Source organism: Chionomys nivalis, chromosome 16, assembly GCF_950005125.1.
Source record: "Chionomys nivalis chromosome 16, mChiNiv1.1, whole genome shotgun sequence".
Lineage (NCBI taxonomy): Eukaryota > Metazoa > Chordata > Mammalia > Rodentia > Cricetidae > Chionomys > Chionomys nivalis.
Genome location: NC_080101.1, coordinates 27,028,778 through 27,052,661, shown reverse-complemented (window position 1 = coordinate 27,052,661; position 23,884 = coordinate 27,028,778). Strand labels below are relative to the sequence as shown.

The window sequence follows — 23,884 nt, the reverse complement described above, 5'->3', positions numbered from 1 at the left end:
GAACTCCAAGTTCCAAGATGCCATTGGGCTGGGCTATTGCATCTTTTCCGTTGTGTTGGAAGCTGAGGAGGCTAGAAGCTGGGAGGCGGCTGTGGTTTACTGTGACCACTAGGCCCTCGGCCCTGCCCTCCGGAGAAGGGTGACTAAGGTAAGTCGAGCCGATTTGACAGACTGAGGGGTCGAGCCTAAGGTTCCGAGATTGTATCTGCCCTCAGGGATTTCTGTCCGTAGATAATGGAAATGGATCCTGGTGGTCAGGACCTGCTGGCTTTGGATCCTGATGATCAGGACGCGCAGGACTTCCTGCTAGAGGAAAGCGGAGATTTGTGGACTGCGATCGAGCAGGACGTGGAGGCTCCGCTGGACCTGGAGCTGTCACCTTCCGAGGTGGGTGGGCGTTCTGAGTGGGAAAGCTAAGCGACGTCCATGAGACCCAAAGGTACAGAGATAAACCAAGGCCTGTGAATTTGTTAGAACTCCGGGCAAGCCCTGAGCGACTGGGAGATAGAGGATTTACTGAGCTCTCTGCTCAGTCCCTCGGCATCTCTGGATGGTCTCAGTTCCGCCATCTCTTCTATTCGCCACGACCACAACTACTCCCTCTCACAGGACCATGTCTCCATAGATCTAGGTGGGTGTGAAATGTTAAGTTATGGGGGAGGAAAGAGCTCACAGGCCTAGCCAACCCAACTTTTGCTTTTGCAGGTCCTGAGAACTTCGAAAAGGAGGGGTTCTGCGTGAGTCCACTGTGTGCGGAGGAAACAGCCGCAGAACAGGTACTGGGCTTGTGTTTTCAGGATCGTCTCACCTTGCAGGACTGGGGTCAGATTCCCCCCATTCTTCTCTGACATCCCCAGGCAACCCTGCTCTCCTCTGTGTCCTCCAACCTTAGGGGATTTCTAGGCTGATACTGAGTGAGGAAGAGAAGAGGCTCTTGGAGAAGGAGGGGGTTTCTCTGCCCTCAACACTTCCTCTCACTAAGGTAAGGTTCCTGTTGCTGGAGCAAAAGCTGGAGGGGGATTTATGGCCCAACTAGGCAAATTCAGTTTATTTCATATCAGTTACTTGAAAAAGGACTGAGGTCAGAACCTAAGCAAACTTGTTGCTAGCGGGAAGCTGGGTTGGGTAGATAATAGGCAAGAAGCAAGAGCAGTTCCTGATCTTGTAGGGCTTATATAAGTTTTGGTGTTCCTTTCAAAATTACCAGTGTGTGGCTTGGTTGGAAAAGACCCTTGCTGCCCTGCCGGACCTGGTATCTGTCCCCAGGACCCACACAATGGGAGGAGAGAACTGACTTCCTACTAGTTTTCTGATCTTCAAACAAGCCCACACCCACATACAAAAATAATTTTTGAATGTCAACTAACATTATTATAGGGCCTTGAAAAGACCAGCAAATGAAGGGCCTTTACATATGTCATCAAGACCACACCACCTCTTGCTCAGTGGTAGAAATGTCTGAGAGTCTGAACCAGCCTAACAAAACAGTTGTCAAAGCCGGCCATGATGGCTCGCACCTCTCTTGCCCCAGCACTCAGAGGCAGAGACAAGAAGGTCCTCGTAAGCCATTCCCTAAGTGCTGGGATTACAGGCAGACACTATATCTAGCTTTTGTGGCAAGTATTTTTATGTCATTTGCCTTTTTAATGTTTTCGTGGTATCTATTGTTTGTCTTTTGTTTTTTTCAAGACAGGGTTCTGTGTAGCAGCTCTGGCTGTCCTGGAACTCACTTTGTAGACCAGGCTGGCCTCACTGAGATCCGCCGGCCTCTGCCTCCCAAGTGCTGGGTTTAGAGGTGTGCATTGCCACTACCACCCGGCCTCATGGTATCTTTGGTTAATGTAGATGTTTATTTATGGCTGGAAAATCAGGAGTTAAAGGCCAGACTTAGCTTCAGGATGAGTACAGGCAAGCCTGGGCTACGTGAGACACTGTCTCCTGTCCCTCCACCACCATTACAAGATGAGTGAGTAAAATATTAGTAAGAAAGAAAATAGAATTTGGAAATGATCAGTAGTGGTGCTGTCCTTAGGACGGCGACTGTCTTGTTCTCCTTGCTACTGGTCAGACCACACCTTAATCCCCCACCCATTGGGAGTTGAATATAACACCTCATGCTACATCCTCAGTCCTGCTTTTTGAGAGAGGGGCTTGTAAGCCCAGGCTGGGCTGGCCTTAGACTGTGTACTGGCCTCAGACTTTGAACTCCTGATCCTCCTCCTACCTCCCTAGGACTAGATTACAGGTGAATGATATCACTCTTGGCTAGTGTCCAGATTTGACAGGCTGCATCGGAGAATAGAGTTAACAACTTCACTCAATTTTAATTTCTGGAAAAAAAAGCTTAAGTGGCTTAAAATAAGGATTTATTCTATATAACCCCAGAGATTGTAGGTAAATCCAATGGAGAAAAATTATGAGAAGATTGATGTTGGCTTAGGATAAGAATGGATTTTTGTTGTTGTTTTTAGTTTTGAAACCGGTTTTATGTAGCTCAGTCTGGCCTCAAACTACTCTAGCCAAGGATGGTCTTGAAGTCCTGATCTCCTCCCTCTCCCTCCCAAGTGCTGAGATTACAGGCATGTGCTAACCCCTAGCTTAAGAGGAATTTTTAAAAATTTAATTAGAGACTGGAAAGTGGTTTAGAGCACTTTCTGTTCTTCTACGGGGTTCAGGTGCAAACCCCAGCACACACATGATAGCTCACAACTGCCTATAACTCCAGTCCCAGGGGATCTGACACCCTCTTCTGGCCTATGTGGGCAGCAGGCAGACACATTATATACAGACATACATATAGGCAAAACACCCATACATATAAAAGTAATACCAAAAAGTAGTCTGGCTTTTGAGTGTTGAACACCTGGTCCTTGGAGACATTGCACAGAGAAGGTGGATGTGTACTAGTCAGAGAAGCTGCAGTCTTTCACTGGGAAGAAGGCTGGACTTAGCTGCCTTCCAACACACCTATATAATACGATATGTATATAACAGTACACCACGGATGACCTTTTCCCTCTTAGGTGGAAGAACAGGTTCTAAAACGTGTACGGAGAAAGATTCGCAACAAGAGAGCTGCTCAAGAAAGCCGCAAGAAGAAGAAGGTGTATGTCGGAGGGCTGGAGAGCAGGTAGGGAAGGAAGAATACGGGGGAAACTGGAGGCTTTAAGGTTTTGAACGGAAGACACAGGCAATATTTTGATATTCATGTTATCCTCCAGGGTCTTGAAATACACAGCCCAGAATCAGGAGCTGCAGAACAAAGTACAACTTCTAGAGGAACAGAATCTGTAAGCAACCATTTATAGTCATTAATTTTTAAAAATCTTGTTTTTTCGAGACAGGGTTTCTCTGTGCTTTGGAGCCTGTCCTGGAACTAGCTCTTGTAGTCCAGGCTGGCCTCGAACTCACAGAGATCCACCTGCCTCTGCCTCCCGAGTGCTGGGATTAAAGGCATGTGCCACCACTGCCCAGCTTAATCTTTTATTTTTTTTAATGATTTTTACTTTATATGCATTGTTGTTTTGCCTGCACGTATGTCTGTGTGAGTGTCAGGTCCTCTGGAACTGGAGTTACAGCTGTGAGCTGCCATGTGGGTGCTGGGAATTGAACCTGGGTCCTCTGGCAGAGCAGTCAGTGCACTAACTGCTGAGCGAACTCTCCAGCCCCCACACTAATTTCTTAATAATTTCTCACTCTTTCCACTGTTCCACACTTGACTTCTTCTTTTTTTTTTTTTTTGGTTTTTCGAGACAGGGTTTCTCTGTGGTTTTGGAGCCTGTCCTGAAACTAGCTCTTGTAGACCAGGCTGGTCTCGAACTCACAGAGATCCACCTGCCTCTGCCTCCCAAGTGCTGGGATTAAAGGCGTGTGCCACCACCGCCCGGCCCACACTTGATTTCTAACTAAGTACAAAAACCTAAGTACAAAAACCTGGTGGTTGGCCTTACCAGGTCTCAAGCTCAGAGCAATGGAAAATAAATTTACAAGTAGCTAAGGAGAAATTAAGTACCAAGACAAAGAAAGGGAAGGAAGCAAAGACCGAATGGAGGTAGTTGGCATCAGAGCAGCTGCGATTTGGGCATGGGACTGGGTAGGGAAACATTCTAGGTGGAGAGAAGACAATGTTTGTGTTTGGCTGGAACTCTCTAGCATGGTGGTGTTGTCCCAGAAAGTAGAGAACACAGTACCTGGTGAGGATTGTGTGCATAGTTGACCAGGTGTTATGAGAATTCTGGAAGGCATTTGCAAAGGGGTTTAAGTCAAGGCAGCAAAGTTTTGATTTTTTGTTTTAATAAGGAACTACAGGCAGTTGTCCACAAAGGAGAAGTCATTTGGGAACAAAAGGCAAGGAAGTCGAGGGACTGGATTTTCTGCGCTAGTGGAGGGGGTGGCTAAAGTGGAAGGGTTTCACTGTGACTCGCGTGCTCGGCCAGGGCATGCTCACCGCTGTGTCCTCTCTCCCTTAGGTCCCTTCTAGACCAACTGAAGAAACTTCAGGCCATGGTTATTGGGGTAGCAAACAGGAGCAGCAGCGGCAGCACATGTGTTCTGGTGAGGAGGAGGACGGGAGATCCTGTCCTTGGCAGAGACAGGGTGGTGACCCACAACCCTCACCATCTTCTTCTTGTGTTGCAGGTCCTGCTGTTTTCTTTCTGCCTTCTTCTTGTACCCGCTATGTACTCCTCTGACACAAGGGGGAGTGTGCCAGCTGAGTATGTGGGTAAGAGGCTTAAGGACACCTTTAAGGCATGGGCTGTGGTAAAGGGCTTCTTCTGTGTTGTCTCTTGACAAGCCTTTGTCTCTTCAGTGTTGCACCGTCAGCTCCGTGCCCTCCCCAGTGAGGACCAGGATCAGATGAAGCTGCCTGCCCAGCAGACAAAGTTACTGACGGACAGCACAAACCAGCTACTGGGTAGCTCAGAACATACGTTCCAGGCCTCTGGCAACTTTACCTGCCTGCTGTACGACACGCCTCAAGCAGAACCACCTCTGCGCTGGCCACACTTTGATCTTTCCTCAGAGACCCCCTCTGCAGGCCCTGACCACCCCCTGCAGGCAAATCTTTCAAAGGAAGAGGGGTGGCTGCCTACCCACAGCCCTTCTGTCATCTTGCAGGGCAGGTTTTCAGGTTAGATGTGATAGCATGGGGGATCCTCAGCCTGAGGGTTCCTGTCTGTCTTCAAGTAAGACGGAATGGGGGAAGAGCTGGCCTTTGCTCCTGTGCCCTGTTAGGATGCCTGGGAACTCAAACACCACACTTACTAGATTTATGGGTCTTTTATTTATACCCATGTGTATCTGTTGTTCCATGAATAGACTTGGAGAAATTTACTGGCCTTGACTATTTCATCCACAGAAGGAACGGGTAGGGTAAGAAATAAATAAGTGGTTCTTCAGCCCCTTCTTACTGGCACAGCTGGGTAGGAAGAAGGGAAGGGGCATGATTGTCCTAGTGGCTCAGGGCTGCAGGAGTTGTGGGAGGAAGGAGGAAAGACCAGTGTGGGTGCTGGGCTTCCACAGTTCAGAGGGATCACTCTGGACTTAGGTTTGTCCAAGATTTCTTTGGTCCATATTCAGGCTCTGTGCTTAGTCCTACGCCCTGTGTGACGACTGGCCTGCTGCCCTTTTTATGCTGCTGCTGTTGCAGGGCCAGCTGCATGGCCCAGATGCTCAGTGGCCGCATGTAGGCCAGTGAGCGGAACACTCGCTGCTGGCAGTATGCCTCTGGGGTCTGGAAAGCCAGGCCCAGGCGTTCCCATACAGTGCGGTAACAGCCTTCAGCTGTCCGGAAACCTTCCCAAGTCAGACCCTGTGGGGAGAGGTAGAAGTCACACATAATAACTGGCTCCCATGGTACAGTTACCTCTGGTGAGCAGATAAGATAGTATGCCTTTTGCCCCCAGGTTAGAACTAAAGGCAAGAGGTGGAACACATACCAGGGAAAAGGGGACTCAGTGGACGGATAAGATGACTTTACGATGTTCTAAGAATAAATTTAGTAGTTGAGGAAGTTTTCTGGACCACAGTACAAGTGGTGAAGGGATGGGAAAGAGAATACATTACCTCTTGGATCATGGTGGCTGCCAGCCCGTAGACCACACCCACCCAGACTTCATCAGACTGCACACTGGATCTGTCGGGAACACCATGAGGCTGCATCCCATTCACAGCCCCCATAGCTCCTCCTGCAAAGGCCTGGACATTGAGCTCGAAGATGGTTTGGAGAGCACGGACCACGTGCAGGGTAGGAAATACCTAGGGGAAGAGAAAAGGCAGAGAGATAGTCTCTTATACTTGCTTCCCACCTCCAGGGAAACCCATCTTTCTGGCTTTTCTAGTCTCTCACCTCAGTGTCTCCTTCTCCCAGGCCACAGGCCCTCAGAAACCACTGCCCAGCACACTGGTCAGACATGACACTACGGGACTGAGGCTGGGAGCTGCTGTCGTAGTTGTAATAGCGGCCTAGAGTAGAAGGGCAAAGTAAAGCTGCTGTGTGCGTGTAGATGGCTTTGAGATGCCCCAGGCTGCTCTCACTCACCGTTCCAGAGCAGTCTCTCATAAGCTTCTCGGCCTCGGCAGAGAATGGAAGAAAATTTATCCTGGACATCCTGGGCCCCACACAGAACAGCCATCTGAACCATCACAGCCACAGCAGCCAGCCACAGCCCTCCACAGTAAGCACTGATCAGGGACAGGGCTGGGGTGAGACTGGCAGCTCCAGCCCTTCCTAGGCATGAGTGCCACCATCCTTCCACGATCAGTCCCCCACCTCAGACCTGGGAATCCCTATCCCCCAACCTGGGGCCTGTGGCGACCCATCCATCATAGGTCTGGTCTGCATAGCCTCCGTTCTCAATGAGTCCATCCTGGTCCTTATCAAACTTCATTTCAGACTCCATCACAGCCTAGAGGGGAATCAAGACACTGAAGATGTAGGCTCTAGGAAAGATGCTGGCTATCTGGGCTCTCCCGAGACACTATTATGTCCCTGGTATACTGGACACTATATACAGATGCCTTACCAGACACACAGGCCACATGTCCTTCAGGAAGCCTTGGTCACCTGTCAGGTAATAGTCCCGATAAACTTGCAGCACAAACTTCAGGTTCAAGTCCTTCCAGTCAGCAGTGTCATGAATCAAATAGGCATTGACCCGGAGCCATGGCTCGTCATCTGTGGGAGGGGAGGGGACCTGGTTTTTCTGCGTCGGTGGACAGGAATGAGGGAATAAAAACTGAGAGAGGAAAGTTGACTTGGGGATAGCGGAACTGTACCTGGGTCCCCGATGTCATGAGGGATAACGTTCCTCCTCTTCACAGGTGCCACCACTCCACTCATCAGGTACCGTCGCCGTGTCAGGTCCTCCTTGAAAGTTGCCAGAGCTGGGGGGAGCAGATACACAAGTAGGTGAGGGAAAGCAGGAAATGGGTGGTTGGAGTGGGTCAGAGCTGTGTGTGACCCAGAGGAAAACCAATAAGCAGGATGTAGTATGCTCAGGGTAAGGGGAAGGACGTCATTCGAGAGACCACAAAGGCGCTAAGAGGAGTTGCCCTCACCCATATCATACTGTAGACTGAGTTCGAGTTTGGGCCACAGCATGACGAGGGCAAAAGAGGCGTAAAAGTGGACGTCGTACGTGTTGTACATGCGGTACTCCTGGCCTGGAGGGGCGACACAGACACTGCTGCAACACCCCAGCTCCCTTTGATAGCCCTTCAGGAGCTGGAAGCAGGGCACCGTCCTCCGCCCATAGTCACCATTTATCCCTTAGCCCATCATTATCTTGGGACAGGCAAAAATCTATCATCTTGCTTTATGCAGGACACTAGCTAGCCTGACACACTCCAACCCAGCAGCCCATACCCTCAAGATAGCCAAATCGCCCATAGTCCTGCAGAATGGGGCGGAGCTGATACATGCTCCCTCCCAGCTCCTCTGGTAGAGAGTCTTCAGGAACTTCCAGCCATACTGTGCCTCCATCAGCCAGGAAGTATAATTCATTGAACAGTGCAGATTTGTACCAGGCAGGCAAGGATCTGGGAAGCCAAGAAGAGAGAACAGATCTTTATGAGCTTCCCAGGATAGAAAGGATTCTAGAGTTCAGAGGAGTAGAGGCACTCAATGAATCCCAGCACAGCCCTACTGATGGGGTGGGGTGGGGGTAGAACTAGATCAAGTCCTATTGGGAGTAAGTGCCTGGGGAAAAGTACAAGAGGTCTCTACTGGCACCTGTCATCCAATACTGGGCTCTGCCACGCTGAGATTCTCTTCTCCCAGTCTACATATTGGCACAGTGCGTAGTGGCTAAGGGCAGGTGCCACATCACCGTCTGAACCAAAGAACCGTGTATATCGCCTGAGATGGAAAGAAAGGTGTAAGAAGGGGTGCTCTAGGTTAGAGCCCCAGTGCCTCTGGACCTCTGCATTTACCTGTAGTGGACTTGGCCCTTAGCTCCAAACATGATCCTAGGCATATCCCAAGCCAGTGAAAACTCCAGGCAGCACCGGCCTCGTGGTGGCAGCTTGCTGGAGATACATACAGCCCCAGCAACACCCTCTCCTTTCTGCGAGGGGGTGCTCTGGCCTAAGAAGCACAGGGGAATCAACACAGGCCCTCCCTAGGGACTCCCAACTCAGGGACAGGGCTAGTCATTATCAGGTCTCCCACCCTGGTCCTAAGACAGGACACAGCCTTTCCCCCAACACCTCCCTGCCAAACCCCCCCATCACCAGCAGGGGAGTCCAGCTGTCCATCCTGAAGTAGGTCCTGCCACACCTGCTGCCCAGTGCTGTCAGGGTCAAAGGCTGTGATGTGGGTTACAGTGGCGTCTGCCTGTTAAGGAGTCAAAGACTCAGAGAAGGACGTACAAGGACCCTGGGTTCTGAGTGGCTCTTCTGCTCCTCTCACACATTGTCACCTCTGAGTTCCAGAGGCTGTGATGAGGATGGGACTTGGGAGCTGATGAGAGACTATGAGAGTAGGCTCAGGACCAGGCTGTGAGGGCTGGGGCTCAGCGGAGAGGTATAGGGCAGACTCTTCCGTTACCGTGCATCGTGCAGCCACAGCCATGGTGTAGGGATTCGGGGCGGTTGGATGATGCAGGAGTAGCCCCTGCACGGTCTTCCCATCCCGCTGCAGGCAGAAGGGCTCATTCCATAGCCCTCCTGCGGCATCATCTTCACCCCCTAGTCCGTTCCGCATAGAGAACATGATAGACACATCCAGAGTCTCGTCTCCTTGGTTTTCTACATCCCACACAAAGACTCCTACAGGGAGGCAGCTGTCCTGGGGATAAAAGACCAGACTCAGGCTCGGTGTGTCCATTCTTGGCTCCACTCCTCAGGATCAGCCATGGGCATAGAGAACCTTTTCAATTATTCCCTGCTACACTCCTGTCTCTCTTGCATCTCCCATATTCCCAGGAGAACAGCCTACCAGAAGATTTAGAAGGCTAGCGTTAACTGGACTGGGAAGCCAGTGTGATGCTCACAGCTTCAATCTGTTCCTTTTGTCTGCGGAGGTGGACCTATGGGAAGGAAGGTCAGAAGGAAACAGGAGGAAGCCTCACCTGGTAGTCATGGGGCAAGATAGGTGTGATCTGGCGGCAGGTGAGAGTGACTTTCTGCCCAGGAAGCTGATAGACTGTCCAGGCTCGGGGGTAAAGGGCATGGTAGAAAGCAAAGTGACCACACAGGCCCCAGTTCCAGCTGCGCAGGACACTTGGACGCTCCAGGGACAGAACTTGCTGATACACAGTCCGCCCATCTCGGCGCAAGCATACTGTAAACTTGATGGAGAGAGCAGACAGGCTGCAACAAGTAACCCACGAGCAACACACCCTGGTCCCCTCCCCCAAAGCATTTCCTCCCTTCTCAGACTCACCACCAGCTCAGTGAGCCACCACCATGTCCTCCTGCCTCCCCCTCCAGCTACCTCCTAGACTTCCTCTCCCTTCATGCCTGATCTCAGTACCTTAATCAGGCCTATACTATCTCTGCCTTTTATGGCAGCAAAAATCAAGATGTGCCAATCCCTGCTTAGCATGTTTCAGTGACTCCTATGGCACTCAGGCTGAATTCTGAACTCTAAGCCGACTTCCTGGTCATGCAAATACTCCCCAGTCTTTGAGCATCCTTTACTTTCTCTTCATGCATCTGCCCACATTCATCTCCATCTAGTTAGATCTCGTCATCCTTCATTGTCTTCCTTCTTCTAGCAGGGAGCCGGCTACCCTGTTATGTCCTATTCCTCTTCATTCTGGTATTCAGTGAATTATGTCACCATGTTTTTATTTGCTATCCTGTGTCCCCAGTTGTCCCTATGGCTTACTCTGAAGGCAGGAGCCATCTCTAGCTTACTGAAGTGGTCCTCAGAGAGCTGGCGTGTGTGCCAAGAACAAGCCAGGTGTCTGCAGCACTGTCTGTGTTCTCGGTACTGCATGTCCCCCTCATGGTGCAGTCTCCGTTTTCTCCAAGTCTCCTTTCTTCAGTAAAACTTTAGGCTCCAGAAGGGAGGAATGCTGGGGGTTTAATATCTCTTTCCTTGGTCCAAACTATGCTTGGTATTTTTATTGTATGTAAAGTTTTTCCTTCCCTTTCTTTTATTGCTTTTGAGATAGGGTTTTGCTCTATAACCTAGGCTGGCTTTGAACTGGTGATCCTCCTGCCTCAGTACTGGGATTACAGATACGGGCCTAGCCATAAGATAAATTTTTTCATTTTGCTGGTAAAGTACAAATGGTTGAGACCGCCAGCTCTTTGTCACAGAGGTGACTGGCTCGGAGTCCCATCCTTTCCCTACTATGCTATCTTGAACATGTTACCAATGCCCTCTGGATCCTGTTTCCTCAACTGTAAAATAATCACTAAATGGTACTTTGTGGGCTCGTTAATATAAACATCCCCAAAGCCTACCACAGAGTACTGACACAGTATACAGGCCATAATTACCACAGAGTCATGCTTCCAAAGGCATTCCCCTGGGAATACAGAAGAGATGAGGCATGCACAGGGAGTGGAGCATGGGTACTAAGCACAGTCACTAAACCTGAGTTGAGAAGGATACTGGCATCAACAGGTTTAAGACCTGCCAGTCATCTCCCCTTTGAAGATAAGCTGAAGGCGGAGGCATCAGAACTTGCTAACTCAGAAGGGGAGGTCATCGAGAACTATGATGAAAGGCAGGTCATATACTGTAAGATAAGGCCCAGATAAGATATAGAAATAGAAATGAAAAACCTGAAGCTTTAGAAAAGTAAAGACAGCTAGAGAGAGGGGATTTAGGGAGTCCTGGGCAGACCTCAAGAGATCTGCAGCAGGGGAGCTGACCTTTGGCTAAAGGTTTATCTAGGTAAGGAGAGTTAGCGCTGTGCATCTGTTTTCCGCATGACTTTTTAGGTTTTATTTTACTCCTTCCAATATTTTTAAATGTCCTTTTTGTAAAAAGAAAAAAAAAGGGGGGGGGGGCTGGCCAAGATGGCTCAAACAATGAAGGCACTTGTCACCAAGCCCAACAACCGGAGTTTGATCTCCCAAGCCCACGCCCTTCCTATCAGTTGTCTCTGACCTTCACCCCAGGTGCAGATGCCCAAGTGTACATAACTATGTACGGAGGCTGGAAGGGAATTTGTAAGGCTGGTTCTCTCCTTCCTTCTGCCAAGTGGGTCCCAGGCATGGAATGCAGGTTGTCAGACTTGGGTGGCTTCCCTGCTTGACTCATCTCACTGCACCCCCCACCCTTTTATTTTGAGAGAGAGGGTTTTAGGTAACCTGGGCTAGTCTCAGTCTCACTATGTAACTGAGGCTGGTCTTGAACTCCTGATCCTTTTGCATCCACTTCCCAAGTACTGGGATAGGGATGTGCCACCCCACGCAGTTCCAAATGTTCTTTTAAGCCAGTTTAAATGTTCCAGAACTTTCTGCTCTTTGGTGGGTACTGCCTGAGCTAGAAGACTGTGAGCTAGGCAGGACACATGGACATGAGAACTATCAGGCATGTTTACTCTTTCAAGGAACATGGGTTCTGTGTTCTTCTTAATGTACCATCCATCCTAGCACTGGGCTGGGTATACAGCATCCTGAAAGTGCTCATTGAACTGAACCATGTGGATGTCTAACTGTACATCCCAGACTAGTCAAGAGCCACAACTTTGCCTGCCCCCATTTCCTGGCCCTTACTTGGTCCGCAATGACTGTCTGGTGCTGGTACATTCCAGGATTAAGTTGCCAACGACAAAACTGGCCTCTCCAGCCCCGGGTGATAGTGCCTCCTCCAATGCCACCCAAGGGACAACCTGGAAAGAAAATCAGGATGGTTAATGGAGAATTAGAAGAGGAAGGCAGGCCTCTAGCTCCTGTCTGGGCTCTAGGGAATGGAGCCATGTGGTATGCATGAACTGGAAGCCTCTTTGCCTGCCTCTGCAAAGCATAGAAGCCAGAGCTGCTCTGAAAAGGGCAGCTGAGCTGAGACTCACCATAGATCTGTCTCAGGGGTACAGAATTGAACATGTCGATGAAAGGGGTCTTCTTTTCCACCTGGGTTTTCCGGTACCACCACTTCAAGTACCTGAGGAGCCAAGGGTCAATGTGAGTGGGAGGGCGAGTGTGCTGTTTCTTTCTTCGCTTATTTTTAAAAATTTATTTGTTATGTATACAGTGTTCTGCCTGCATGTGTCCCTACAAGCCAGGAGAGGGCACCAAATCTCACTACAGCTGGTTGCTGGGAGTTGAACTCAGGACCTTAACCTCTGAGCCATCTTTCCAGCCCAAGTGTGCTATTTCTTATAAGCTACAGTCATCTCCCTTTCTCTTGATACTCCGCTGTGATCTCCCACTAAATGCCCCAAGAATGTCAGGCTCCACAAACGGTCCTGTAATCATAGCATTCTGAAGGCTGAGGCAGAAGGATCACAAGTTTGAGGCCAGCATGGGCTACATGATGAGACTCTGTTTCAAACAATAACCTAGGACCCATCACTGTGTCTTCCAAACTGTCTTCCTCTGGATTATCCCAGTTGCCCAGGTACTGGTGCAGGACGCCCTTGTTTCTCCATCCTGGAGAGAATTGATTGTTCTAACTCCACCACCACTATGTTAGCTCAAGCCCAGGAGCTTTTGTCTGTGTTGACAGGGCTGGTTGCCCTTCCCTGACTACATCCTCCACACATCCCCCTAATTTCCAAACAAGAAGAAGCTGCCAAAAGGACTTCCTCTTTTAAAAATGACTTTATTTATGATTATGAATGGTGACAAATTAGGGAGACAAATGGCCTCAGCGGAAGATAGCTGGTGATTATGTATTCTGGACCGCGTCCCCTTAAGCCCATGCCCCCTTCAATTTAACTGTAAGTTTTCAGATTGTGCTCTTTAAAAATACCCAGTAAATTAACTGGGCATAATGGCTCACACCTGTAAAACCAGCACTTGGGGTTGAGGTTAGCCTGGGCTACATAATGATTTCCAGGACAACCTAGGCATCAGTGAGAACCTGTCTCAACAAAATAAAACAAAATCAAAATACCCCCTACAGTAAAGCTTTCTAAAAATGCCACAGTGTCAGCCAGGTGGTGTGGCCACACATTTAATCCCAGCACTCAGGAGGCGGGTGGATCTCTGTGAGTTCACAACATCCTGGTCTACAGTTCGAGTTCCAGGACAGGTAGGGCTACACAGAGAAACCCTGTCTTGAAAAACAAAAACCAAAAAGTCACAGTGTTTCCCTGTTCTTGCTCCTTGATTTGCACCTAATGAGAAAACAATCAGTACTGTCACATACAAGTCGCCAGCACCCCTGCCTTAGTGTCTTCTTTATACATTCTCATTCAGGATGGGTTACTAAGCAAGCCATGCCCTGATGTCCTTCCCACTTCCACTCTCCTCCTTAAGCAATCGCTTTAGGCCTAACATTCAGTCACATCTAAACAAGTGATTGGCTATGTGAACCCTCAAGCTTCTGTTTCCTCATCTACAAAATGGGAACAGTTTCTGCCCTCGCTCCTCCTGTTATCACTGAAAGATCAAATACCCTAACAGATAAGAAAGTCATAAAGTCGACTATTGGTGATAGATATGATTATTGCCACACACGATCTCAGCTCCTAATTAGACACTGCCTTGTTATTTCAGCGTGTTCCTAACATGAGCATGACATTTGGGGTAGGGGACAGTGACCAAGACGAGATGAATGTCACCCACAGCTCTAAGCACAGGACAAGGCGCAGGGCCTGCAGCCTGTAAGTATCTGTTGAGTTTATAAATGAATGGATGTACAAACAGTTGACATAGAACAATGGAAGACAGACTGGAGCGGGAGTTGGGAGGGGAGAAATGGATGAAAAATAATGGATGTGGTAAATTGTGGGGGCAAGGTAGGAGACAAGGGATAGGTGGTGGCAAGTCTGAAGGTCCTCTGCCAGTTTAGAGGCGCTAGGACAGAATGAGAAACCAGAAAGGATTGGAGAAGAATTAGTAGATACTAAGATAGGCAGAACAAAGGACTGTCTAGTGGCAAACATTACTGACTGAACTGACTGGCTAAAGGAACAGCAATCAAAATTGAAGCTGCGCCTTCAATAACTGTTCTGCCAGTACTGCTGAGAGTGCTCCTGAGTTCAGCTCACTCCAAGAGGCTCCCTGTTCTCCTTCGGCAGCTGGTCATTCCTGACATACCCAGTCTTCTCTATAATACCAATCCCAGTTCAAAAATGACCATTCTGAATTCTCACCTCTCTTTTAACCTCAACCTAGGCCCTCATCCCATTCCAAAAGCCATGTGTTGATGATATCCACCCTATCCTAGTATGAGAAGCCAAGGTCCAAGGGGCTGAGCAAGAGCTTGAGGCCTCTGTGACTCAGCTCATATTTAGTGGCTAAGAGGCTAGGATGAATGTACACCTGCTCGCTACCTTATCCTGATCACATGCAATCCACCGTGCTTGTCTCAGTACCCTAGATCCCATTCTGACAAAGGCTCTGGGATCAGAGCTGGACTGGAACAATATGATGGTTAATTCTTATAACTTGCTCAGCTCTGGAGTCACCCAGAAGACAAGCCTGTGGGCCTGCCTATGAGGAACGGTTGTCCATATTAGGTTAACCGAGGTGGGAAGATACTCCTTAACTGTGGCTGACACCACCCGTGGGCTGGAGTCCTGGAGAAAAGAAAGCGGGGCTCTAGCATTCATTGCTCTCTGCTGCTGGCTGTGATGGTATGACCAGCTGCCTCTCATTCCTGCCACCATTACTTCTCTGCCATGACAGAATGTACCCTCAAACTACAAGCCAAACAAACGCTTGCATTACTTTTGTCTGGTTTTGATCATAGCAATAAGAAAAGTAACTAGTCCAGGCAGTTTCATAAAGGGCCTAGAGGAATGATTCTCCAAGATGGGCCACCCACAGGAGCACCAGGTCTTCTCATTGCCCAGGGCTAGGGCTAGTTAGGTAAGTGGATTTTCCCACCACAGTCCCACAGCACTGACTGGGGCAGGAAGGTTTAGACGTTGCTGGGGTTGAGTTTCCCAACCTTTATGCCTCCCTCCCCAGCACTGCGCTTATATGCGAACTGACTCAGAATGACCTCAGAATGATGCTCTGTCTTTATGGCCATCTGTTCCTATTAATGGGTATGGCTGCTCATCACTAGCCTTCCAACTCCGTGGGAATCCAGAAGGGTTCCATAGTAGCTGCTCTGGAGTGTCTGTGACCTCTGGGATTGGAGGACAAGCCAAGGCTGGCTCTGGAAGACTTACCTACAATACAATACAACACAATGCTGGGGATGCCCGAGCACCCCAGGCTGGAAGTCATCTTTAAGGATCTGGGGGGTATTCCGGTGGAATGTGTGCTCCCTACTACTGTGCTTTATCCCCAGATCTCCCCATTTTTTACGTGGGGATGCTTTCACTGTGGTGTTCAGGTCAGGTTTGCTCTGAACTCTTAGGTTCAAATTAATCACCCGCCTCAGCCTCCCAAGCAGGTGACACTATATGCGTGCACTACTTTGCCCAATTCCAATTTTGCTTCTTTTGTATCAGAAGCCCTCTGTCACAGAATAGAGTGAACTTGTCCCCCTCTCTTTAGGGTTGACAAGAGCCAGACAGCTATTCCAGGAGTCAGGGCGTGAGGACAGAAACAGATGAAGCAGTGCATGCTTAAATAAGGTACAGAACGCTTCAGCTGCTGAGGGGAATGTCGGCTGGAGAACTCACAAATAAAACACTGTCAGGACAACAGAGGCTGGCTTTCTACTTTGCCACAAAGTATAACTAATCTCAAAGTGAAGTCTGGGAAAGAGGAAGTGCTTGGGAGGGAGCCTAAATGGGGAAAGACTGACGGCAGGACAAAACACTCTTTCCCTTTGCTGCGGAGAAGATGCTAGGAAAAGGGGGTTTCAAAAAGGTGCTCTTCAATCTCCCCCTCAAAAGCTGCAGGGGTAAAGAATGCAGGGGATATGGCACACTTGACTGGAACCAGGAGCCCACCTACTTGATTACCCTTCTCCGCTTATGCAGGGAGTCTTGAATGGGAACAAAGGAACCAAGGCATTCTAGGCGACGGGATCTACTCACCTCAAGCCCATACCGAAATGCTTTACCAAGTTGCTTAGAGAGACGTTGTTAGCTTGAAAGGGTTTCCTCTTCTCTGCAAACTCATGAGCCAAGCAGATCCGCCAGCCAAAAGAAGGCACCTGGTAGCCCCTAGCATTACCCTCGTAGGAGGCCATCAGCTGCCCAGAGTCCTCTGAATTGCAGTAGCCTGGCTCATTCTGGCGTCCACTGTCCTCAGGGCTCCCGCAGTCAGTAACCCGCACAGCCTTAGAGTCCCCAGTATTTTCAGGACAATAAACTTGAGGATCTCCTTCGGCACAACTGATTTGCTCTGAGGCCGGTACGCAGGTTACCATGTTCACTGGCTCCTGGGTCCTCACGACCCCGGGGGTCTCGGGTCCCTCTGACACCTTTCTGACGTTTTGAAACGCGGGCACCAGTTGCAGTTAGGGCCCGACGCTGAGGAAAGCGGTAGGAAGTTGGTGTCCGGGTAAAGTGCCAGAGAGCTCTTGCTGCAGCAGTGGCCACAGCAATAAAGTCGCCACGGGCTCCCTTGGGTCGCGACTCTAGATCCTAGGCGGGAAGGGTTGGGCCTTGTTGTCATTGGGCCGTGGCGAATAGCTCGCCCGGCCGAAGGCCGACCGGCTCCGCGGACGGGGGCGGAGCCGCGGTACCTGCCCGCAAAGCACCGCCCCTGGGCCCCGCCCGGGAGTTCGCGGCGACCCTGGGCCCCGCCCCGGTCCGAGGCTCCAGGGTCTCCAGGGCTGGGTACCGGGTCCCTCCGGCCGGTATCCCCAGCGCCCGCGCTCAGGTGCCGCAGCTGGGAGGGTGACCCGGAGCCCAGGGACCACCCGAACCCCTTCCGGTCGGAAGCACCCCGCAGGTCGGACCGGAAGGGGCGCCTTAACCCTGCAGTGTGACAAAGGAAGTCCCGCCTCTGCCGCTCCGCTGACACCGCGGACGCCACCGATTTCCGAGCCGGTCTCGGAGGGGCGGGCAGGTGAGGACCTCCATCTAGGAGTCCGCGTTTGTATCCAGAGACGTGGCGCGCAGCGGTGTCCTGAGCTAGGATGTGGAGCCTCGAGGGGAGCAGAGACAAAGGCAAAGGCAGGCCTGGGAGCCTGTGGGTGGCGGCGCAGGGGGCCTAGCTCGACTCTAGACGCGAAGAGGTCTGGGACTAGAGCGACGCCCAGACGCAGGCAGTACGGAGTCAGTATCCGTCGCTAGCTCCCCAAATCCCAGCTCTTCCCACCCGCACCGAAACTTGAAAACCCCTACTTCTTGCCCCTGGGACCCAGATCTAGACATAACCCTAGGTCCTAGACACTCCTTCCTCCTTTCCCCTTGTACTGACTTCTGGCACTCTGTGTTTCCTTCTAGATTTGTTTCTGGAGCTGCCATGATTGAAGTGGTGGCTGAACTGAGTCGAGGTCCTGTATTTCTGGCGGGGGAGGCTCTGGAATGTTTAGTGACTGTCACTAATCCCCTGCCCCCGACCGCCACTTCTGCATCCAGGTGGGGATGCTGGTACTGAAGGTGGCGGCCCCTCTGAGAGGAAGCCTGGTATCGCTCACTCCTTCTAAATCAGAGCTTTGGTTATCCTGTAACTACGCTACCATCACTACCTACTTCCTCCTTGCTCGTTGAAGGGTGGATCACATGGTCCCTACCCATCTTTCCTCCTCCTCCCTCTTTGAACTTGTTGCGCTTTGCATTGTGTAATGGTTTCACATTGGTGATCTTGTCAGGCAGTATCGGAGGGAAAGCATTTGTGAAGTCTGTCTTCTCATCCCTTCTTTTTCCTTTTCCACAGTGAGGCTCTGGCCTGGGCCAGTGCCCAGATCCACTGCCAGTTCCATGCCAGTGAGAGTCGAGTAGCCCTGCCACCCCCGGACTCTAGTCAGCCAGATGTCCAGCCTGACAGCCAGACTGTCTTTCTGCCACACCGAGGTTAGAGACAGAGTATTTGCCTTGGAGGGAGGGGAAGTCGTTGTCACCCAGGGGTAGGGTTAAGTTGTTCTTGCATGATGCAGTCACCGATGCATCGGGAGTGGAGGGGAAGGTAATTTACTGATTTGGGGCTATGAGACTGTCCCCATACCACAACAGAAAGAGTTGGCCGTTCTTCCCTGCCTCCCCTTGCTGCGTGACCCTGGTCAGCAATGGACAACAGAGTCATTTCATTGCACTCTTTCTTACTTTCCATAGGTGAGAGGGGTCAGTGTATTCTTTCTACTCCACCAAAAATTCTGTTTTGTGACTTGAGGCTAGACCCTGGCGAGTCCAAATCATGTGAGTGGTGGTCCCCCAGCCCAGAACTGTCTTCTCAGTTCCCTGGAGGGGGGACTCTGACGGCCTCCAGCTGCCCTGACTACTGTTTTCCCCCACCCCCAGACTCCTACAGCGAAGTGCTGCCCACAGAGGGACCACCTTCCTTTCGGGGTCAGTCAGTCAAGTACGTCTACAAATTGACCATTGGCTGCCAGCGTGTCAACTCGCCCATCACTTTACTCAGGGTCCCTTTGAGAGTTCTTGTGCTGACTGGTGAGCCAGGTTCCTAGAGGGAAGGGGTGGGGTGGAGGCTTACTGAGCATAGTCCATGGGGACCTGCAGGGACTCCTGCTGTTAGGGACAGTGCTGGGGATGAGCTGGGGAGTAAGCTGAGACCTTCAGCCTCCGCAGGTCAGACTCTCAAACCCATTGTCTGTTTACATCTCTGATCCCTCCCGGCATTACCTCTGTTCAATTCTGTCTAGGTCTTCAGGATGTCCACTTTCCCCAGGATGAGGCGGTGGCTCCAACCAGTCCGTTCTTAGAGGAGGACGAAAGTGGCAAGAAGGGCTCATGGCTAGCCGAGCTGGCCGGGGAGCGCCTCATGGCTGCCACCTCCTGCCGCAGCCTCCGTGAGAATCCTTTCATAATTGCCCTGATCCAACTTTTCCCTCAGTGTGTCCCTGTCTGAAGTCTCCCGCCTACCATCCCTTCATGGTCCACTAATATCTTGCCCCCATTGGAAAGAAAAGCCTCGTGTTCTGGCTTCTGAGACTCATTCCTAGATATTCCCCAGTGTAAACTGTAACCTTCTGGTATCTGTTCTTCCCAGATCTGTACAATATCAGTGATGGCCGAGGGAAAGTTGGGACATTTGGTATCTTCAAATCTGTGTACAGACTCGGCGAGGATGTGGTGGGGACCTTAAACTTAGGGGAAGGAACTGTAGCCTGTTTGCAGGTGAGAAAGGAACAGCTTTGTTGTGCTCAGCCCGAAGGGCTAGGGTGGAAGAGGGGCCTGCATGGAGAGGGGTGGTTTATAGAAGTGGAAATTGGGGTTCCTCAGGGCTGCCACTCACCTGCAGTCCAGATTTCCAAATACCTGCTGGTATACATCTCTCTTCTTGCTCCCAGTTTTCAGTAAGCTTGCAGACTGAAGAGCGTGTACAGCCTGAATACCAGCGGCGCCGCGGGACAGGAGTTGCCCCTTCGGTGTCCCACGTGACACATGCCCGGCACCAAGAGTCCTGCCTCCATACAACTAGAACCAGCTTCTCCCTCCCCATCCCTCTTTGCTCTACCCCTGGCTTCTGCACTGCCATCGGTGAGAACCCGACCGTTACTGGAGAAAGGAGTAGGGGAAGTAAATGCTGGGCTTCGGGAAGTGTAATGGTCCTAAAACTCCCATGTGACATGCGTGCCCACATCCAGCCCAGCCTTCGCATTTTCTTACATCTTTCCATGGACCCTCTGTTACTTAGATGTGCCGACCCCTAAACTCTTAACAGCTTTATAAAGCACTGTTCCTGCCTGAGATGCACTGATCTCTGGCTTCTTAGCACATTTCAAGCTACCTAGTCTTGACTATCCTGACCTTGGGTTGCTAGGTAGTTGATACTGCTATCCTTAATGGCATCTCTGGGCACACCAGGTTCCTTAGAAACAAAGTGTTTGATCGAAGCTCCTGCATGGATACAATCTGTTTTTTCTTTCTTTTCTTTTTTTTAAAAATTGTTTTCTGAAGCGGGGTTTCTTTGTTTCACCTGGAACTAACTCTGTAGACCAGACTGCATTGCCTGCCTGTTTTTTCGGTTTTTTTTGTTTGTTTGTTTGTTTGTTTTTTCTTTTAAGAGAGGGACTCATTGTACCTCTGGCTGGCCTGGAGTTCATCATGTAAACCACATTGGCCTCAATTCATAGAGATCCACCTGCTTCAGTCTCTTCCTGAGCAATGGGATGAAAGGCGTGCACCATCACACCCAGTCGGAGAATTTTAAATTCATTCATTTTCTTTTTTGTGTGTGTGTCTGGGCATATGCACCACAGCACGTGTATGGAGGTCAGAGGACAACTTTCTGGAGTTGGTCCTGGGGATCCGATTTAGGTCGGCAGCCTTGGTGGCAAGTCCCCTTAACCTGCTGAACCATCATGATGGGTCTTAGTTTCGGGTTTTTTAGTTTACTGGCACATCCTGTCACTGACTTTACTACCTACCACTTGCTTGCTCTTTTTTGATATTAGGGTCTCATGTAGTCTCCCAGCTGGCATCAAACTGACCCTGAGCTTGTGGTCTCCTGCCTTCACCAAATACCGGAATTACAGGCGTGTTCCACCACACCTGCTTTAGAGCAGTGGTTCTCAACCTTTTTAATGCTGCGCCCCATTAATACAGTTCCTCATGCTGTGCTGACCCCCCAACCATAAAATTATCTTTATTACTACTTCATAACTGTAACTTTGCTACTGTTATGAATGGTAATGTAAATAAATATCTCTCTTTTCTGGTGGTCTTAGGCAACCCCGTGAAGGGTCCTGTGGCCCATAGGGGTTGTGACCCACAGGTTGAGAGCCACTGTTTTAAAGTAGCTCTCTCTGTCTTTTCCTTTTACAGTGTCCTTGAAGTGGCGACTGCATTTTGAGTTTGTAACATCCCGGGAACCAGGATTGGTTCTTCTGCCCCCATTGGAGCAGCCTGAACCTGCGACCTGGACGGGGCCTGAGCAGGTGCCTGTAGACACCTTCAGCTGGGACCTCCCCATCAAAGTGCTTCCTACGAGCCCCACCCTGGTCTCATATGCTGCCCCAGGCCCCAGCACCAGCAGTATAACTATCTGAAGGTGGCCCACATACCCACCATGGCACTAGTTTCTTCAAGACATTGAAAACCCAACAGCTGGACCCGGTGGGGCCCGCTTTTCCCACCCGGGGCCCTGCCGCACAGCGATGAGAACCAGGCTTTCAGCTGTGGCATTGATTTATTTATTCAGAGTAAACAGGCAGCTGCTAGTGGTTTCCCTGGGAGTGGCAGCAGCAATGGGCAGTCGGCAGATGGGTGATCCTTTAGCTGGAGTGGGGAGCAGGAGCTCTAGGAACAGGGGTGTTAGCTGAGCCCCATTCTAGGTCGGGTCCTCCCCCTTTGCAGGGCAGCCGAGGGTCAGATTTTTGCACCAGAGAAAACCGACAGGTTCCTGCTTCCTGGCGCACTTCACACCCAGCGGGGAAGTCAATGGGATGCTGAGACCTAGAAAACCAAAGATTGGGAGTCGGTACAGTGAAAAGCCACCCTTATGGTGTGCCCTTCCCTCTCATAGCTGTCCCCCGGTATCTTGTAGTGTCCCCCAGACTCTCCAGCTCAGCTCTCTATATAAGGAGTTTTTAGTTTCCTAAGCAGGAGTATTTCCCTCCAGATCTACCTCAGCTCCCCTTCCTCCTTGGTGCCTTCACCTCTGTGGTCGCATGATGCTCTCCTGTTTATTCTTGCCTCACAGAACTTAGTTCCTCCCCGACCATCCTCCCTCTGGGTCACTTACGTGTCACAGCAGCCCACACCCACGGGGTGCAGACAGGTGCAATGGAAGCAGTCCTTGCGGAGCCAGGATTCACCCAGAGTGAAGTATTTCCCGTCGTAGTGGCAGGGAGCTAGGGAAGGATGAGAACTGGTCAGTTGGTAGGTGAAAACTGCGCGTGTCAGCAGCCGTCTCCTCTGGTCTAGGGTGGAGAGAAGCCATGCATACCTGCCGTCTCGTCCCTCCTGTGTCACAGGTTGGAGGACTGGAGATATATATATATATGTATATATGTGTACATATATATTCATATTCTAACAGGGTCATCTCTGAGCTGTCGTCACCCCCTCATCTTTCCCTTAAGCATCAAGCAGTCCACCTTACCTTGAGCTTGGAAGTAACACTTGCTGTTAACTCCTGGGTGCTGCAGGAGCAGAGACACCACCAAGCAGACGATCCTCCAGCCTCCCAGGATCCCCTTGCCCTGTCCAGCCCAGAGCATCCTTAGAGCCATTCCTGTAGCTCAGCTCTCTCAGACCCTGCCTGGCTTTTGTTCAGATTCCTCTGGCCTTATCCCCTTGCTTTTCTTGCCTTGCTCCTTGACTCCTGAGTGTCTCTCTCCTTGGGCTCTGTCTCATACCATGCCAGTGCCCTCTGCTCTTACAGGCTGGGGATGTTTATAAAGTGAGGACCCTGGCCCCCTGCTGAGCAGAACTGGACAGGCTGTCGCTCTGTTTCCTGAGGTGAGGGCATGAAAACAAGAGGTCCTGCTTTTAACAAGCTGTGAGAGCTGATTCATGCCCCCACACAGCTAGGAGGAGGGAGGTGGCCATGGAAGGGGCACTGGACTGGGCACTTCCCCAGCTGGGAGGGGGAGGGTTGAAGGCCCCAGGTGGTCCCCAGATCTCCTTGACCTGCAGAGAGGAAGCATTCCATCAACCCTCCCTCCACCACCACCAGGGGTGTGTGTGCTGGGATCCCTGCCTGGACCGGAGGGAGGCATTTCCTGGGGATGGCTAATCCTGTGCCCCAGCCAAACCAAGGAGCTGCAGCAGGGTGCAGCTGCCAGAGGCTCCAGGAGAGCAGGCAGGCATCTGGAGTGGAGGGCATGTTTCCTTCAGTTCCTTGGCGGGGGAGGGGGGACAGGGTTTCCCTGGTGCATCTGAGAAATGGCTGCCCTCAGCATTATGGGGAGAGGGGTTCACCCATGGGCACCCCAAAGATAAACTTTCCGTTGTTTTTTATACCCATTGGGCAGCAGCTACAAGATTGCCCCATCCCTAGTAATGCCCTCCCTCAAAGAGAAGCATCTCTTCCAAGTACCCCAACAGATCATCCCCCTTCTACAGAGATGCTCCCTCCCTCACGATGGAGCAAGGCCTCGTGGGCTTTTGTCTTTGGCATCCTTTGAGTTTTGCAGGCTCTGGAGATTAAGGTCGTGACTCTTACTAGCCATCTGACCTCTCACAAGTTACTTCCCCTCTGTCATCCTTTCTTTTCATCTGTGCATCGCCAGCTCATGGGCTCATCGTGAGATAGGACATGGGATGTTCCTAGT

The 23,884-nt window shown here is 50.7% G+C and overlaps 4 protein-coding genes across 6 annotated transcripts; 2 read left to right on the top strand and 2 right to left on the bottom strand.

Annotated features, from left to right (window-relative positions):
* The first annotated feature begins 13 nt into the window (after positions 1 to 13).
* On the top strand, positions 14 to 5,152 carry Creb3 (cAMP responsive element binding protein 3). Its single transcript, XM_057791097.1, has 10 exons — positions 14 to 148; positions 232 to 387; positions 475 to 631; positions 706 to 776; positions 893 to 982; positions 3,024 to 3,130; positions 3,222 to 3,290; positions 4,470 to 4,554; positions 4,639 to 4,723; positions 4,811 to 5,152. The coding sequence occupies exons 2-10, from the start codon at positions 235 to 237 to the stop codon at positions 5,134 to 5,136; spliced, it is 1,143 nt and encodes a 380-aa protein (XP_057647080.1). The 5' UTR covers positions 14 to 148; positions 232 to 234; the 3' UTR covers positions 5,137 to 5,152.
* A 381-nt stretch (positions 5,153 to 5,533) lies between these two features.
* Gba2 (glucosylceramidase beta 2) lies at positions 5,534 to 17,381 on the bottom strand. 2 transcript variants are annotated; one of them, XM_057791093.1, is made up of 17 exons: positions 16,572 to 17,381; positions 12,477 to 12,568; positions 12,181 to 12,296; positions 9,573 to 9,791; positions 9,050 to 9,289; positions 8,734 to 8,836; positions 8,434 to 8,587; positions 8,234 to 8,359; positions 7,868 to 8,040; positions 7,561 to 7,665; positions 7,279 to 7,386; positions 7,026 to 7,177; positions 6,802 to 6,908; positions 6,542 to 6,684; positions 6,350 to 6,465; positions 6,067 to 6,258; positions 5,534 to 5,812 (listed from the first exon to the last, which is right to left on the bottom strand). In XM_057791093.1, the coding sequence occupies exons 1-17, from the start codon at positions 16,904 to 16,906 to the stop codon at positions 5,534 to 5,536; spliced, it is 2,760 nt and encodes a 919-aa protein (XP_057647076.1). In that variant the 5' UTR covers positions 16,907 to 17,381. The 2 variants fall into 2 exon arrangements, with proteins under 2 accessions (XP_057647076.1, XP_057647077.1); XM_057791094.1 differs by having other exon boundaries at positions 9,050 to 9,284; positions 16,572 to 16,616.
* Positions 17,289 to 21,808, top strand: Rgp1 (RGP1 homolog, RAB6A GEF complex partner 1). Of its 2 annotated transcripts, none has more exons than XM_057791095.1 (9): positions 17,289 to 17,550; positions 17,931 to 18,065; positions 18,364 to 18,500; positions 18,759 to 18,842; positions 18,945 to 19,094; positions 19,307 to 19,453; positions 19,654 to 19,781; positions 19,955 to 20,144; positions 21,432 to 21,808. In XM_057791095.1, the coding sequence occupies exons 2-9, from the start codon at positions 17,950 to 17,952 to the stop codon at positions 21,653 to 21,655; spliced, it is 1,176 nt and encodes a 391-aa protein (XP_057647078.1). In that variant the 5' UTR covers positions 17,289 to 17,550; positions 17,931 to 17,949; the 3' UTR covers positions 21,656 to 21,808. The 2 variants fall into 2 exon arrangements, with proteins under 2 accessions (XP_057647078.1, XP_057647079.1); XM_057791096.1 differs by having other exon boundaries at positions 17,289 to 17,657.
* Positions 21,809 to 21,880: 72 nt separating this feature from the next.
* Msmp (microseminoprotein, prostate associated) lies at positions 21,881 to 23,069 on the bottom strand. The gene is made up of 3 exons (XM_057791099.1): positions 22,711 to 23,069; positions 22,351 to 22,459; positions 21,881 to 22,061 (listed from the first exon to the last, which is right to left on the bottom strand). Exons 1-3 carry the CDS (start codon positions 22,838 to 22,840, stop codon positions 21,881 to 21,883), a joined length of 420 nt encoding a protein of 139 aa, XP_057647082.1. The 5' UTR covers positions 22,841 to 23,069.
* Between the last annotated feature and the right edge of the window lie 815 nt (positions 23,070 to 23,884).